This window comes from Emydura macquarii, unplaced genomic scaffold (genome assembly GCF_026122565.2).
Source record: "Emydura macquarii macquarii isolate MOO-44397 ecotype Brisbane River unplaced genomic scaffold, CSIRO-AGI_Emac_v2 contig_2897, whole genome shotgun sequence".
Classification (NCBI taxonomy): domain Eukaryota; kingdom Metazoa; phylum Chordata; order Testudines; family Chelidae; genus Emydura; species Emydura macquarii.
The window spans coordinates 5,778,264-5,797,120 of record NW_027133034.1 but is presented as its reverse complement, the minus strand read 5'-3'; the positions used below and the strand labels follow the sequence as shown (position 1 = coordinate 5,797,120).

The window sequence follows — 18,857 nt, the reverse complement described above, 5'->3', positions numbered from 1 at the left end:
CAAACCCTAATTTGCATGTATACATATCTGCACACTCATGCAAATCAGGATTTGCACACATACATTTGTGCCCAGGTCTTTGGTGGGTGGAAAGAGATGTGTGCAAGAGTGTACACACTGTTTTGTGCACATGCTTCTGATAACTTGGTCAGAAAGAACTACTTTTGGAACATGAACATTCTTTGCTGTTTCTACTTGGTGCATCAGAGAACAAAGACAACAGGGTGTCATTATTCCCTGCCCTGTTTCACACCAGCCAGAGTTCCAGCTTGGGTCCCAAAGGGACTGTCCACCAGCTGAAGTTTGCCTGAGTGCGGTGTGCACCACTCTTACTCTTAACACCACTCTCCACTCTTAACACACCCACTATGCCCTGGCCATGGTGTAGGAGCTGGCATATTTGGCTGTACACTCACTGGGGGCTCTACCACACAGATCCTTACCTGTGGAGTTGCAACTGGTTTTGATCCCTTTTGCCTTACCTAAGGAACCACAGGGAACTGTGAATGGCCTGGAGAATTTGGAACACTATATTTTCAGCATTTTTAAAAAGGAAATATAAATATTGTACATAATATTACAAGAAAGCTCCATATAAAATCCCAGAATGGGGTGAATACAGACCTGGGGCATGAGACCAGCACAAGTTTAGTGAGTTTACAAACATTTTGCTGTGAAACAGATGTATATCCGTTACTGGTACTTCACAGTGTGCTTAGGTCCAGATTTTTAATGACCCTACTTTAACCCTGTTGACAGTATTTCCAGGTACATAAACTTCACTTTGCAAATGCACATTTAAGAGCCAGGCATGCACTTACCTGTTTTGCACATATACCATGCCAAGTCGTTCATGAACGTGTGAGGTTTTGCCCACAAGATTGCATACTTGTAAATGTGCTCCTTCATTTTTACAGAACAAACAACAAAAGCAACCACTTAACTTCAGTGTTCTTTGGATTGGGTTTTTCTGATGTTGATAAAGGAAATGCTATTGAAATATGTAAGCACTTTCTCTGGAAAGTAATTTTTTATCCTCAATGAAAGATATTTGGTTTGCCCAGAGTTCCTTTTGCATGGTTTTTGAGAACAGTAATGAGTTCTATAAGGAAATTTCCTCAAAGACATTTTCTAAAGTTGTTTTCTTTCCCATTCTAGTGTGTGACATCTCTTGTTGATACTGAGCTTTATGATAAATCAGCATACATACTTAAGTACAGAATATCAGGACACTAGATATTTGGATTTGTTATGAATATTTCAGGTGAGATACCACCAGTTCCTAGAAATCATTGATGGAAACAGATAGATATCATCTCAAGAATGTTCTAAAAAGTTTGTTGGGATCACTTGCAATTTTACTTCCAAAGTCTCCAGATGTAACTCTTTCTTTCAGGAATATATTCATTTGTTTTTACATAAAGGAACTCTATATTCCCGGACTCTATTGGATGTTTTGGGGAAAGCGGTCCCTTTTGATGATTCACTTTTAGTTCTTTCTCTTGTTACCTATATTGTGTATTGCCTAAATAAGTGTATTCTAGGCAAGTTGAGAATATAATTACAAACATATAGCTATTTTTCTGGCTTTCAGAAAAGAGAATAGAAATGTGCAGCATGAAATAAGTTAGTTGTTTAGGCAGATGTTTAAAAAATTGAATATTAGCATTTCATTTTTGATCTTGTCAGGCAAAAGTGTATTCAAGGATGAAAGGGAGGACACAGTCAGATTGTAGATATGAATATAAATTTTTGTGGAAAAACATTTCCTAAAAAAGTGCTAATTTCCAGCCGCTTACATCCCTGTGAAGGTGGATGTGCTGATAGTAAATACCTTGTCAAGAGGCTATACCCATCTCTGAGAAAAGCTGACTTTAGACTGTTTCATTTGGGAGGTGATTGGGTTTGACTCCTATATGGAGGCCTCCAAGGTGAGTTCTGCTGACAGCTTTTCAAATTGACAAAGCCAGAAGAAAAGTGTATCATGATTCAAGGAGCTCAAAGCAAAACTTACAAATGTTTTGTCTCTCCTTTGAAATTACTCGCAAACAAAGTTACGTATTTTTTGCCATTTCTCTCTCACGCTATAATTTGCTGAGCACCCTCAATGTTTGTTTACACCAGTGGGATGGGAAGGTATTCACAGGAATGGGCCCAATAATTGTCTACATGATAAAATAATAGATATAAAAAGGGCCAATGTTAATCATTATTGCTCTAGAAGGTTTTGAGAAATTGGTTTCTGTTCACACCTGTCAGTAGACACATGTGTAACACTTCTGTCTCATCTCCTTGTGAGACTATCTAGCAGGGAACCACAAGCTGGCAGATGGTCTTCTACAGCAAGCTGTGAGCTATTCTCTATCAAATTGTAAAAAAAAAGTTATTACAGGGAATGTATGTCTGGCACTGTAGCTAGTGATAACGTATCCTTTGAAAACACACTAATCATTTAATTAATAATTTTTTTGTCATTCAGAGGAAATTCTGGGGTTATACTGTCAAAAGTAAAGTCATACTCAGCTCAGTTTTTTCATTTCTTTTTTCTAATTAAAACCATTGGAGAATCCAATCAAATATTCAGATTTGTAGCTTTTGTTAAACCAGTGTGACCTGATTACAGTTGTCAGTTGATTTGGTTACTCCATTAAATCATTCATACGAACTTGCTACAATATTATTTGTTCTCTGAAAATTATGTCAATTAAAATGAATGCTTTACTGTCCCATAGTTGGGCAGTTAGAGCTTCTGAGTTAAAATTGATAATATCTGATGGACCGTGGATAAGAGAGAAATCCAAAGGTTATAATTTTCTCTGCTGTCAGGCAGAAATAAAATACATCTCACATATAATCCTATAATATCGAATTAGCCATTCAATACTAACCCTGCTTTATATCTTCCAAGTTGTTTGAACCATCTTTGAGAGACACCCTATTCTGGAAGAACTTACTGAAGTCAATTCTTCACAACAGTGGCTCCCTGAAACCTTGCCAGACTAATACTATCAATTCTTCATTAAAACAAACATGAAAGGATGCTGGAGTGGATGTCAATGTGTTCACATCATATTCAGAAGAGATCAATCATCCATGTGGGTAGCTATAAAATAGGGTGACCAAATAGCAAGTGTGAAAAATCGGGATAGTGAGTAGGGGATAATAAGCGCCTATTTAAGACAAAGCCCTGAATATCGGGACTGTCCCTATAAAACCAGATATCTAGTCACCCTAGTACAAAAGGTATGGGGCTCGAGAGTGGAGGTCTCTGGTTTCAGGAATCGTTCCTGGCATGTGACTACTAATTATTGATCTATATATTATCAGTGGTATTTCCAACTCTTCTGGTCTTCATCCCACTTTTTTGAAGCCAAATGCAAAACACCCATCGATTACAATGGGAGCAGGATTTAACCCATTAAAAATCTAAGGCCAAATTGTGCCCTCAGATACGTGTGCACAGCTTCCCTTGACTTCATTGACTTTGTATGTTCATTACAGAGATGTTAGATAACTATATCACCTAGAGTTCATGGAGAAAGTCGTTTGGTTTCTCTTCCAATTTGAAACAAACTGATTTCTCCTCCCCCTACCCCTTCTCCTGAACAATAAGGCTGGAGTGGAGATAGTGTGTAGTGTAAAATAATCTATGTTTTGATATAAGAAAAGTACATTCAAAGATTAACTGTTGGTCAAAGACTCTAATTTCAATTGGAGTTCTCTGGTTTGAAATTGTTTGCAGCCTTTTCTATTCCAGAAGGGAAGTATTGACATTCATGCTACAAGCATGGAGTATTTATGTTTGAATAGGTAAAGTAAAACTGCAAGGGATTTGTAATATTACCTTAGAGACTTAGATAGATATTTACTACATAAATTCATGAATATTAAAAACAAATTCCAAAGGTGTTTGGAAATCCTGGCATTGTTTCATTATGTCCGTTCACAGTATTTAGCCAGGGTCTGATTCTGGAAACATTACTCACATTACTGACCATCTGTACTGAATTAAGTATAATTTACTTACACAACTAATGCCATCAAATTAGAACTAGATCCTGAAACAACTCAAGCACATCCTTAACTTTATGCATTGTGAGTATAATTTTATGCACTCTTCGTTTTAGCTTTCTGTTTGTTTATTAACTATTATCTTTTAATTAAATTTCTTGGAGGAAAAATTAATTGACTCAGCCTTGAGCCTGCAATCTGCTTAGCTCATCCAGCTCCTCTTGTAAGAAGATGGAGGTATTCAAGCCTTTGCTCTCCTTTTTAAATTTAATTAAATGTAATGGCTAGAAATGATTTGATATTACACTACAGTCTTCCTTTAAGGATCAAAATTTAGTAATTGCTTAATTCAAGTTATTGCTAGTTTTATTGCCTTTTACATTTCTCTGAACAATAACATATAATAATAGAAAAGAAGTACTGTAAACTTTAATGTGTCATTGACAAGTGTAATTATATTTTACCACCCTAGAACTTTTTTCACTTTCACTTTATTGACTCTCCGTTAAAGTAACTGAAACGCGCACTGCTATCATAATGGGAATGTTGGCCACAGATGGGCCCAAATCAAAACCACATCCCGCAGGCAGTCCCCAAACTTTGGGAAATTTCAGACCCAAGCTTTGTTGTTTGGGTCTACTCTGTTTGTGTGAAAGGTTCTTTTTCTTCCTTTTTTGGTTCCAGTTTTCTTTTTTCATCTCTTCCCTTTCTGTCTTCTGTCACACTATCTGATCTATCTTCTTTCTCTTCCTTTTTCTTGATACCATTGCATCTTTCCTTAAGTGGCCAGGACACCTGTTAGCCAGCCAGGTGAGAAAGGACAGCAGTGTATAACAAGAAAGAAGGCCAGATTCTGCTCTCAATTACACTGCTGTAACACAGGAATAACTTTACTTTGGATTAGTGTGGTGGTGGTTTTATTCAAAAAACAAAAAGAAAAAGAAGCGGTCTCTGCCCCAAAGATTACCCAGTCTAATTTGACTCATGATTCAAGGAGAGGTTGTAATGAACAAGAGAGAAGATGGGGTATGGGAAGACAAAGATTACAGCAATAAGATTATATGGTTACTCCGTGTGTTATATGTAATGATTCCATAGTTTGAGGGCAGCAGGTTTCAGCAGTGAGTGATAAATAAATTCATGTCTTTTAGCAACAGGGCAGATCTGGATTTTTATAAGGCATTTGAAATGAGAAAAAGTTGAGTGGGAGGAAGTGCTAACAGGTAGAAAAGTTCAATTGATTTAATGGATTTGATTTATGCCAGTTTGAAAAATAAGAATCTGGTCCAAAATATGCCTGATGTAACTCTTTATATATAAACATAAGAATGGCCATAGTGGGTCAGACCAATGGTCCATTTAGCCCAGGATCTTATCTTCCAACAGTGGCTGGTGCAGATGCTTCAGAGGGAATGAATAGCCCAGGGAAATTGTTGGGTGATCCATCCAGTTCCAGCTTCCGGCAGTCAGAAGGCTAGGGGTTGCATCCCTGATCATCTTGGGTAATAGCCAGAGATGGACCTATTCTCCATGAATTTATCTAATTCTCTTTTGAACCCAGTTATACTTCTGGCTGTCACAATGTCCCCTGCAATGTGTTCTACAAGTTGACTGTGAATTGTGTAAAGACGTTCTTTCTTCTGTTGTTTTAAACGTGCTCCCGATTAATATAATTGGATAACTCCTAGCGCTTGTGCTATGTGAAAGGGTAAATAACACTTCCCTTTTCACTTTCTCCACACAATTCATGATTTTACAGACCTCTATCATATCCCCCCTTAGTCAGCTCTTTTCCAAAATGAAAAGTCATGGTCTTTTTAATCTCTCCGAATATAGAAGCTGTTCCAGGCCCCTAGTAATTTTTATTGCCCTTCCCTTTTCCCAATTCTAATATATCTTTTTTGAGATGGGTTGACCATAACTGCATGCAGTATTCAAGGTGTGAGTGAAGCATGGATTTATACAGAGGCATTATGATATTTTCTGTCTTATTTATCCCTTTCCTAATGATTTCCAACATTCTGTTAACTTTTTTCACTGCTGCTGCACATTGAGCGGATGTTTTCAGAGAACTATCCACAATGACTCCAAGATCTCTTTTGAATGGTAACAGTTAACTTTGACCCCATCATTTTGTATGTATAGTTGGGATTATGTTTTTCAATATGCTTTACTTTGCATTTTTCCACATTGAATTTCATCTGCTATTTTGTTGCCCAGTCACCCAACCCAAAGATCTCTTTGTAACTCTTCTCAGTCAGCTTTGGACTTAACTATTTTGAGTAATTTTCTATCATCTGCAAATTTTGCCACTTCATTATTTACCCCTTTTTCCAGATCACTTATGACTATGTTGAACAGCACTGGTCCCAGTAAAGATCCCTGGGGAACAGCACTATTTACCTCTCTTCCCTGTGAAAACTGACCATTTATTTCTACCTTTTCTTTCCTATCATTTAACCAGTTACTGACCCAGGAGAGGACCTTCCTTCTTATCCCAGGACAGTTTACTTTGCTTAAGAGCCTTTCGTGACAGGCTTGTCAAAGGCTTTTTGAAAATCTAAGTACACTATATCCACTGGATCACACTTGTCCACATGCTTGTTGACTCTCCTCAGATAATTCTAGTTGACTGGTGATTTCCCTTTACAAAAATGATGTTGACTATTCCTCAACAAATCATATTAATCTGTGTATCTGATAATTCTATGCTTCATGATAGTTTCCACCAATTTGCCTGGTATTGAAGCTAGGCTTACCACCAGTAATTGCCAGGATTGCCTGTAGAGCCTTTTTTAAAAATTGGCGTTACATTAGCTATCCTCCAGTCATCTAGTACAAAGACTGATTTAAGTGTTGGGTTACATACCATGGTTAATAATTTCACAGTTTCAGAAACCAAAACTGCATATAACTGTTATATACCAAACTGCAGTGGGATAGATGAGTATCTAGAAGACTACAGTTAAGTGCTTCTCTTAGCAGTCAGGAGATGAATCCCACACACAGGAACTTCCTGATCTCTGGTTTATGGAGAGGAATTAATGGCTCAGTCTTATTCCTGTTGAAATTAATGGCAAAAATACGTCAATGGGAGCAGGAGATGGCCCCTAAGTGAGAGGTTAAGCAAAGAATGTATGCCATCAACCTAATGGTAGTAGCATCAGTTAATCGGGTATCACTGAAATAAACTAGCTGAAAATCAGAGCATTCAGAATGATGGTTTTGGGTTTCAGAGGGGTAGCCATGTTAGTCTGTATACAGCAAAAACAACAAGAGTTCTTTAAAGTGCTATAGAACTCTCATAGGTTTTGGGTTTGTTTGGAGGTTATCAGTCATAAAAACAGAATAAAAAGGAAAATGTCTAACTTGTGTGAGAGTATAGTGTGTTTTGGACATTTCAGAGACATAATGAGATGAATCTGAGCAATGTGACAGGTACATTATTTTTAAAGTGAGTTTTATATCTATTGAGATGTTAGGGCTATAATTCATGTTTGAGAGAAATTATGTTGCGCAGAAATACATAGTTCACTGGGCTAAATCCTGATACCTTTACTCATGTCGAATAGTACATTACACCACAAGTAATTCCACTGAAGTCAGTAGGACTTCTTGTGGAGAAAACCTTACTTATACTGAGTAATGCCTAACAGGGCAACAATACAATCCTAATCTTGCATCCCAGAAGTCCATTGGAGTTTCGCCATTGACGTGAATGGCAGCTGGATCAGTCTGTTCCCTGCTACCAAAAATGTGTAGACAGGCAGGGCTTATATAATAAACAATTTAATATGGGGAACTTCCCTTCCATATGCAGATAGTCCCAGAAGATTTGCATTTGCTTCACTCAGTAAGAGGTTCTATAAATGCTCTTCCTTATGTACAGGCACAAACCCAGAGTTTGCACCTGTTTGAAAAAGTAAGTGCTTGTGTATAATACTTGGGGTGAAGTTGCTGAGAGGTTTTTTGTTAAATTTTGGATACATTTTAGTTCTTTGATAAACTTCAGATAAATAGCAGAACACACCAGCAACCAATCAGCAGCAAACTCTTCTTTATTGTTTATTTCTACAGAGAACTCTGATTTGAAGTGGCTCCTGACATATCAACATTTTAAAGATAGACTGGTAAAGTGGCATTTGTACCTTGCAAAGCCAAGCAGATTTGTAACACCTAACATAATGACCGCCATCCTGAATGGTGTGATGAGATCCTAAAGATCTGGCTTCAAACCGCCAATACTCAGAAGGCAAAATTCTGCTTTCAATCACATAAATCTGGAGTAACTCAACAAAACTGATGGAATCTTACCCATGGAAATGAAAGCAGCATTTGGCTCAGATTTTGCCAGAATCCAGCACCCTCAGGAGTCAAGGTTGAATTACTCTGTGAATACTAAAAAATGATTTCAGTTCTGCAGATGCCAAGCTGGAAGTACTAAAATTGCAGAAATCGTAGGTCAAATTAAATCCATGAATAAATCCATTGATTTAATTGACTTTCCTCAAACATGAATTGACCCACAAATGTTATTTCACAAAGAAAGAGAATACTACAAAAAAGAGCCTTTTATTTACTGACTCTTATTAGATATGCTTAATATTATAAGTGTCTAAGGAAACTCTCCCTCTGCAGATACTGTTGGAAAGACAATGTCCTTTACTCTCATGTGATGCCTAAACTGAAATGTCTCTGCTGAAAATCAAAAAACTGTTCAAAATTTACTGAGCATTATTTTTGGACAGATTGCAATTCCCACTCAAGAAGACACTGCAAACAGGACCTATTATCTACAAAGCTAAAACCCATTCGGTGAGATTAACCTCTGGAGGAAGATTTACTCTAAGATAAAAGAGGATCCTTTTTAATAATGTTCTCAGTATTTTGAAAGTCTACACCTATTCATCATCAGAGATATCTTTAAGAAATGAAGTTTTCCTTTGTGTTTCTTAGGTTGCTATGGGAACTAGATCACTTTCTAGTCATTAATCAAGAACGCAACAGCCAGAGTCCCAATTTGTACTTGTACACTTGAATCTTTGTTCACGGTGCTGCCCTTTAGACATCTCATGGATTCTTTAAATCTTCTCCAAAAGCATTTTCTCTCACTCCTGCTCCTTTATATTCCATTTTTCTCCATCTAATTCTGTGAAATGGCTTTGTAGAATATTTTGCAAGTTATTCAGTCTTCCTTGTCTGTTTGTTACCTCCCTTGCAGCCAAGATTGATTTGGATTGCCTTTGATCTATACTGGTATAACTGAGGCATATTTGGCCCAAAATGCTTATTCATGAGTTCCTTCTTCCAGGAGTGCTGCCAACCAGCATGTTTCAGTATTTATTCTCATAAAGAATGTTTGAATGAGCAAAAGGTAACTGCTCATCTGAACCTTTTGTTTTTGTCTCAACAATCACTCCAATTAATAAGTACTTCTGCTTTGGTTCCTATACTGTCAGTGCTGGTATTGGGGAAAAAAGCTCTTGATGCAAAGGTATCCAGGGGCAAATTCTGCTGCCCTTTCCATAGGCATGGAGGGTCCTGGACACAGCAGACCTTGTGAGGTTTAGCCACATAGAGGGTAGGCAAGATTTGAGACGTGTGTAGAGATAAACAGCCCATCAGAACACAGCACGCAGTTATGTAGGGGGTCCCTTCATGCAATTGCTGCAGAAGAGGTTTATGGAAGTGAAAGAAAGTAAGTCAGCAGAGCGGCTGCTGGAGTACGTGGATCCACTGGTCATTCTCCCATGGGAGTTCACTAGCTAAAAGGGTACTGCAGCCCTGAGCCTGATATAATGGCCTAGCTCTTACAGTGTGTGCTGATGGCGAGAGCCATTCTTCTCATAACTTCTTTGTATTTCCCCAGTGCTCTGCCTGTTTGCTCAGGCTTGCACTTGTGGCAGGCTTTGGCCCCTAAATTAACAAGGTTAGATGTCTTCATAGTGAGTGTTACCACTACATTTTCAAGAATGGCCTGCTTTTTGCTGGTGCAATTTGTGTTTGCCAAATTTCCATCTGCAATTCAATTGCAAGTAGAAATCAAAGTAATTGTGCCTCTGAGTACTCAGGCTTACATCTGCAATGCATTTCTAATTTGTATAAATAAAGAGGGAGGCTGAGCTTGGTTGAAAAAAAAAAAGTATGCATCCTATGTGCTATATTTTCATAAATAGCATGTAAGTAAAACTACAAAGCATCAATATCTTCCGGCTCTGCAGGCATCTTTACTTATACCAATTTCAGAGACTCTTTATAAATTGTGAAATAAAATAGGCCAGATTCTACAGTTCCACCAGAGTAACTCTGTTGACCTGAAAGGAGATGTAGCACAGACACTTTCTAAAGAGCTATGGTAGATCTCTAATGAAAGTTTAAAATTCATTGTTTTTAAAAGAACCTGGAGAAAGCTCTGAGTCTGGGAGTGGATGGTACATGCCTTCTCATCAAAGAATCAAATGTCATCAAGTTACAAGAATACCCAAGAGTACACAGCTCCCCCACCCCCAACCCTTCTTAACAACAACATGTAGGCGGAAGACGGTTTTTTAAAATGAAAGATGGGTAAAATTAAGGAAAATGTTTAAATACTTTGCGGTAATTTTCAAAAGTAGCTTCTAAGTTTGGGTGCCTCAATTTATGGTGTTAATCACCTGCAACTTGATGAGCACCTGCAGCTTCCATGCTTCCGTGCACTTCAAATGGAGCCTTTAGTGTTGATTCAATACACTGGAGGCTCCTTCAGTTTCATTATCAGATATATAGTATTAAGAATAGAATTTATTTCAAAGTGAATTACCTCATGTAAAGATTCCTTTTGGGACAATTTCCATCTGCATATAAATATTTAAATTGTTTGTAAAATGCAACTTTTCCCTCACACACATCATAGGAATTGATGATGTGTGAACAAAGAATAACTGTGGTTGTTAAAAATGTTCATTTCTTTTTTTAGAGAACCTAGACTATGTTAAGCTCTACCTATGAGTTTAATAGAGCTTAAAATTCACATAATTAATAAAATACAAAATAAATAAATGGATCGCCTGCCAGAGAGGTTGTTGTTTGGGCACAAGTTGTAATCTCTGTGATTCATTTATCTCTAGGCCCTGATTACTGTGTCTGATCTAGCCTTTACATTACCATCCTATATCTTGTAAACCACCTCCTTCTAAATGCTGAGGAAAAGAAATGGGTTTTGCTGTGCTTCTTGAAGATCCAGGAAAAAAAATTACAAGTGCTATCAATCCTCATGTTTCAATGTTGTAAGTGATTGCTAGTTGGAGGCAGGTAGAAATACCTCTGTTCTTTTATGCTACTCCATATAAGGTTTTAAGTCTTCCTCTGAAGCATCTGGTATGGATCACTATAGGATATCAGTTTGATTGGATCAATGCCATATCTTCATCCAGCAGTGAGATCAATATTGATCAAGGAGAGGCACTTCACTCTCCCAGGGGCTACATGTACTACTTTCATTGCACTTTCTGACCCTGCTGACATCAGGAAACAAGGGACTGAAACAGAGAATTAACCTTAGTTTTTCTTCCTGGCAGTACAAAGATATACTATATAGATGTGTCCATGTACCTATTATCTAAGATCTTTAGGTATTATCTACCTAGATTCTTATACTGGTTCTAATCACCATAATATCGGAGTGAACTTTTTAAAGACATTTGATTTGTACACTACATTATTATATACATAATTGGGAAAGCTTACGAAAAATATGTTCTTTAACTTCGTTTCACTATCAAATTAGTGTTTTTGCACTTAGGGGCCAATATATTTTACATTAACACTTTGGCAACAAGAATACCCTCCTATTGCCTTTAGTGGGGGAAGAACGTTGACTGGATGGCAGAGAATGAAAGGAGTCCAAATGCATGCAGGGCAGGAAGGTGGGCTGTTTTTCTACCCACTGCCCCCAGGCCATCCTTCAGTTCTCTGCTTAGCCATTGGCTGGGTAAAAGGGATGGGTCCAGCTGATTGGCTGCTGCATATTCCACATCCCCTTGCATATTTGAACTAAACTGGGCTTTGCAAAAGCCTCTTTCTCTCCGAAAGCTGACGTGGAGGTCTGGGAGACATTCCTCAATGAATTTAATGAGGTCTCATTTTGGTAAGCCAGTTTTACAGTGGAAATGGAGATTCTAGTAGAATCATTCCTCTGGGGGAATCAGTTTTGGAATGCATTTTCAAGGGAAATGATGTGCAAAGAGCTGGCCAACAGATTGGACAGTACAGGGTATAACAAAAGATATTACTTTAGAGTTTTTTCCTATATTAATGGCATTCACTATCTGGGATGAGGAATTCCAAAATAATTGGGTTTTTTTTGCTGTGATAAACAGTCAGTGGCTTATATCATGAATGTACAGTCAGCGTGGGTAATGAATCTAGTGAGGGCGTTTGTTTTACATTACCTTCCATTTCACATCCTTTTCTGTGTAGTTCATGTTCTAGCCTAGATACTGACATTGCTAGTGTTCTGTTTCACTTTCAAGGGAACAGATTCTGGGTGCTTGTGCCACTTGCCAGCTGTGACCACAGGCAATGCCTCTCCAGTTGTGGAGCCTTGGATCATGACTGTTTTAGGATTATTACAAACAGAAAAAAAAATACCTCCCAACCTCTATTGCTCCCCTGACCTTCTGGTTTAATGGCTGGTTTGGTCAATGTATATGGTCCATTCCTGAGCATCAAGTGATGGGATATACAACAGACCTGGTTCAGTGGGGATTGATTTCCTCCATGATTTTGGGGTGCCTCACAGGCTTATTTTCTAGTTGCTGGTTAGTGGGCATTCCTGGCCTTGTTCATCAGTAGGTGAACCAGGCTTTGCATTAACCTTGGTATTTACAATGGCAAGAGACATTGGGAGGAAGGTTGAGGTCTTGGTCTGGGGGCATTCCGTTGTGTATTGGGCCCACATGCGAATGGCCAGTTCAGCAGGTGGGTCACAACTGAGCCTCGAGACTGAAGCTGTTTGCCTTTGGTAGGCAGGCAGGGTGTGTGCTAGGTCCAGCACCTGCCTCTGCTGCACTCATCAATGTTGAAGCTAGAGTCCCCTGATGTCCTAATTATTCATCTTGGTGAAAATGATTTTGAGAATTGCACTGGATTAAATTTAAGGATTAGGATACACAGGGATGTGGAACCAATTGCCCAGTTGTTGCCTCACACTCGATTGGTTTGGTGAGAGATGCTCGCAAGATGAGCTTGGTGGGGTGAGGGGCATTGAGCCAGCCTTCATCGACAGGACATGAAAAAAATGTTAACTGTGAGGTAGCCAGGATCATTTTGGGAGATGAGGGGTGGAGCATGGTGATATGCAATAAAATGGCCCTGAGTTCTTTAGGAAGGACAAAGTATTGGGGTCAACATTTGACTCTATGACCTGCAGGAGATGAGTACCAGGTGTGTGAGGCAGGTGCTCTCAGGGGCTGGTGTCCAGTGTGGGTCAAGGCTAAGAGGGCCAGCTCCCAGAGGTAAATGAGACCTAGGATTGCACACTTAGACCTTGTGCTCACTGCGGGGGGAGACGCTTGAAGTCTTTGCAGACTGAGGTTCCTCCCAAACAGCTTTGTGGCCTCTTTCACTTCACCCCCTGCCTCTCTCTCTCTCCTCCCCTCTCCCAACAAATCCTCCACTTGATTTATTTATTTTTTTTTTTTTGGTTTTTTGTTTTGAAGGCCAAACTTTCAGGCTCCCAAGCTTCAGGGGAAATGTATTAAAAATAGTCCAACTCCAGCCTGAATGACTGCCTAAAAGAGCAGCTAGGTAGCTGTACCTGTTTGCCCAAACAGAGACTTTTAAATTCCTTCTCTCTTCTGTCTGTCTGTCTCTGTGATGCCCCAGCACTTCTAATGCAACAACACATATTCTTGTCAGCAGCTCACGGAGTAGGCTCGGGGGATTTCTCCGATGTCATATTTGACAGTACTGACTGCATCTGACATCTTGTTTCCTTCATTTCTAACTCCTGGTGAGCTTTAGGACAAATTGTAAGATCCACATTGCCAGGGCCAGGGAGCTTGAGAACTAGACACTGAATCACAAATAGGTGCCTCAGGTTCTGTGTTGCAGTGTTTTCTTAGCTAGCATCCTCAGAGGCAGGCTTATTAGCAGGATAATATTCTTAGTATTAAAATCAGCAAACATGTCTGTTATGCCACTGCCATTATGTATCAGCAACAATTCTCATGGAAGACACTTGCAGTATCAAAGAGGGAATCGGAAAATTAGAAATGCCTCAAAACACATTTTCACCAGTCTGAAAATGTATTTACATGTTTGGTGGTACAATAATAACCATTGTTCTTTTGAGCTTCTCTGCTTCACTACACTGAAAGGTGGAAGAGGACTCACATTTGACAGCCAGGAAACTTGAGAGATGATGATGGCAAAAAAAGAAGAGTCTTCAACTCCCTGGTCTTATTCCAGTGTTGGTTACAGGACCAAACTCCTCCCCCACCCCCCTTGGTGAGAGGATGGTGCAAATGTAGGCTTTCTACAGCACCGAAGCTGCAGTAGTTGCCATAAGACACGGCCTGGTGAAGGGGCCCTTCTCCACTGCACTTCCAGAATCCTCTAGCCCCCAGCCTGGTTTGTTACTAGGATACATAGCACTTACACACACACACACAGAAGCACCCTAAATGTGTGGCAAGCCAGTAATGTCTGCTTTTGGAGCATTTTCTTATAAATGGTCTGACTGGTCAGTAACAATTTCTTTGCCTTATTACCACTGAATCTGTTTTAGTAACATCAATACTTTTCATCTCAAAATGGCTTATTATCATTAATTAAGTTTCAGAACACCCTTGTGAGAGAGGTAAGTGTTAATTCACTCCTTTGGCATGCGGAGACTAAGGCCGAGAGAGGTTAAGTGACTTCTCTGTTCCTAAAACTAGACTGCTTCTTCCACTTATCCCAACCGCTGGGGTTGGGTCATTGTGGAAGCATCCACCATCTTCATCTGTCTGAGTAGGCAGTACGGTCCACCATCTTCTTTGAGCCAATCCATCCTCAGTTTTCCTCAGGATCTTTCTTACACTGTCTCCTACCATGTTATCTTCACCACGTCCTAAAACTAAACTACTGAAATATAATCACTAGCAGAAATTGAGGGTAAAGTTTGATTCTAAAATATTACATTGATCATTACATTGATCATTTGTCATCACCTTTGACTAAGAGATTGCTGGTATTGGTGAGAGAAGACAAATAATCTGCTGCCAAAAGGTTTCAAATTTATGTCTGGTTACAAATAAAGGTAAACAGAGTTAGAAATACAACAGACCTAAGATTGGGCAAACGAGATCTTCTGCCCACAGGCTACTAGCAAGACACTCAGTTCAATTATCTCAATTAATCTGACCCTACTGAGTATATTTGAAAGTATATGCATTACCAAAGAACCACAGTTCATTTAAAAAAAAAAAAAAAAAAAAAGCTTGTGATTTGCTGAAGGTAACAAATCCACCAATCAACAAGCTCATTGTAACAGGTTTGTGATGTCACCTCACTATCTTATTTCATTGACAGGTCCTTGCTGTCAATACAAGCTGTGGTTCACTGACAAGCCAGGGTGACAGCAGGATGATAATAGTTAGCTCTTAGCTAGTGCTGATCATCCATAGATCTCAAAACACCTAACCAAAGGATGCATATCATTACCCATTTCACAGAAGAGTATGGCTTGAGTCCTTTTGTATATCTACATAAAATGTATCTATATCTATATACATACTAAAAATCAGATCTTTTTAGGGAAGAAAATGACACAATAATATCATTCCAGTTGAGTTATTACACTATTTTCCAGAAAGAAGATTCGTTTATCCCCAGAAACTCCTTGTGCACTGCTGACTGAGAGTGCCCAGGGTACCGTTATACCCTGATCCCAGGCAAAATTCCTTAAAGAGGAGATATGCCTGAGTAAAGACTGCAGGATATCTTGCTTTAGAAAGAAAAAGTTCATCCAAAAATGCCAAATTTATCACAAATATATCAAATTCAGTATTTGTCCAGCAGACATACCATTTCATTGTTTTGTTTCTTTTGTGGCACTGGGATTTCTTTACAACCTTTGTCATCATAATCCACTTCTAGCTGGGCAGAGCAGCATGGCCCAGCTGTTTGCTCACAGAGGTATCTAGTCTTTCCATTTCTGGTCAGATATGAGAACCCTCTTCCTTCACTTGTCTTAGCTACAAACTAAGTTAATGATGCAGCCAAAAATCTCATCAATTAATAACAGCAAAAAAAAAAAAAAAAGTCCCAGCAATTTTATCCAGTTCATATTAAATCAAGACTTTAAAAATCATGTTTTACTATAGGGACACATGATAACTTTTGAAATCTGTTTAGGATCTTGCTTCGTGCCTGCTTTTATGCTTCAGTTTAAAATCCAGTGGTAGCATTTTTAAAGAACTGTCAGCTGTTCCATCAGTGCATCCATCTTAACCAAAGATCACAAACATTTTCTGGAGTCTTCGCCAAACTTTCCACACCCTGAACACTTTGGTGTGTGCTGAAAATCAATCCCGCATTTGCCTGACTCATGCCAATTGTCTTAATCTTTGATTGGAATTTTTGGAAGCCCTTTTTAAATCAGAACTTCCAAGGTAAGAGTCAGAAGGGAAGTAAGAAGTACACCTAGTGGTGAGTTTATATTTAGGAGATGAATAGCATTTGAACTGGGTGTCCCATTTGTCAACTACTTTAGCCCCTTTTTCTGTTTCCCAGTTATCCACAACCAGTTTTGCATGTTCTTTATTCAATCTTATCGAACAAATTTCAGCCTGCTTGCAAACTACTTGCAGTGTCTATTACATTCAGTATTTGCTATTCTTAATTCATTCTAGCCTAAATCCAATCCAGGTCTGGCATTAAACAAATGTGGGAGGGGTAGGTATTGAACAGAATAAAATGCCATAAAGAGACTGTGAAGCTGCTCTGCAGAAGTTACTGTAGCTCAGTGGAAGTAGCCCCACAGGAAGGGACAGGAGGATTTGCATAGCAGTAGATTCTCTACCCTCACTACTCATCTAGCTAACCTCACAGCCAAGCAGGCAGTTTGTGTGGGGTAGGACTGCAAGCTTACAAAAGGTCCACACAGTCACATTGAATCCTTCTTTTCTCCCTCCATTTATGCAGCAGAACTACCCTGGTTCCATTGCCAAAGGAACGTCCACAGTCATGGAAGAAGGTGTGGGGCTTTATAACATTTATACTGAGAAACTGGTCACCTATATCACGTGCTATTATGTCTGCTCATTGATTGGATGACTGAAACAATTATGAACTGGACGGCTTGAATAAGTCATTTGTGGTAAAAGCATTTGCACAAATACATATTTGTACGAATATTTATTTTTTTCACAAAAAGTGAAAATATCACGTTCACATGCATGCAAGCGTGAAGACCGTAAATCAAAGTGGCTGTGGATACTGCAGGGGGGAGTGCATTCATGAATATTCTTTTAATGAATGTTTGCAGATACTTCTTCCAGTATTGGTTTTGCTCTAGATGGCTCCATACAATCTCCTGCTAGCTGACTGCTGTGGCTAGTGTTACAAAGCAAGAATTTTAACGAGGGATTCCAGCAGACCAAAGTGCCAGAGCTGAACAATCCCAAACTATGGAAACTTGTTGAAATCTGGATCTAGAGTTTGTGCTTCGGCCATCTCTAATTTTAACATATTTGGATATAGACTGTTGAGAGACACGAGGGCAAATTCCTCCCTCATTTATACCACTATAAATTTAAAGTAACTCTGCTGATTGCAGGAGAGTTACTCTAAATTTATAACAAGTTAGAGTATATACTTTCCTTTCCTTTAATTCTTTGGAAGTCACTTGACATTAAACAGTTCCTTTCTATGATGTGAATTTCCTCATCATGTCTCATGAATCCCCACTTGGACACTACTTTGCCTTCCTGATGGGTCATCCTGTTCTCCTTCAGTCTCAGGGTCATAGATTCTTCTGCTGTACTCCTGTCAGCATAGCCATGATGAAGTCAAGTTTCTTAATATAAATGTGTTAAAACCAATTAAATTAAATAACTGCAACATCTTTTCAATATTTAAGTCTCTCAGAGAAATGTCCAAGGGCCAAAAATGGTGGTCAGTTGTCTGACTCTATTTGAATGTATGTAAGGCAGATTAGAACGAACTGATCTGGATAGAGTAGATGGTGTTTATTTGAGGATGTCAAGCATTTTGACAGAACCACATTATGAGCAGCAGGCACATTTCTTTAGCCTCATGAAAAATTACTAGTATTAATCAATTTTTAAGACATTGACACTCAGCAGAAGTAATTTGCCCTGAAATGGAGTTTGACTTTACAGATGTTTCTTTAAAGAAGAGAAATAGTCTAGTGGTCTGTGCTAAGGCCTAGGATGTTTGAGTTCTAATTCTGGTTCTGACACAAACTCTTTCTGTAATTTTGGGAAATTCACAAAACCTCTTAGGTAAGTATTTGTCCCCCCAGCTATCTCAGAAGAGTGTCATGAAGATGAATTAGGTAAACTTTGTTTTTAATGCATAGTGCATGCTGTGGCTAGAATATAGTCCTTTCTTCAAGAATAATGCCATATGAAATGCAGTTTGCTCTGGGACAGAATGAGCAGCGCTCATTCACACCACACAAGGATTTAGGATCAGAGATGAAAAGGAATAACATATCCCCAATTAAAACTACCAGAGGAATGGAACATAAAAGCAATTCATACCCAGGCTACATCTCCGGCATCCATCTGCACAAGGTACGCAGCCTTCAGAATTAGGGTCCTCCACTTCACCTGCATATTGAAGATTCCAAGCTTAGG

The 18,857-nt window shown here is 38.9% G+C and overlaps 1 protein-coding gene across 2 annotated transcripts in view; it reads right to left on the bottom strand.

The window, feature by feature from the left end:
• PCSK5 (proprotein convertase subtilisin/kexin type 5) overlaps nt 1-18,857 on the bottom strand; it is a 287,773-nt gene that overhangs the window by 27,059 nt on the left and 241,857 nt on the right. For both annotated transcript variants that reach the window (XM_067569064.1, XM_067569065.1), the window contains exon 24: nt 18,762-18,830. In XM_067569064.1, the coding sequence (XP_067425165.1) occupies nt 18,762-18,830 (69 nt within the window). The remainder of the gene's footprint in view (nt 1-18,761; nt 18,831-18,857) is intronic.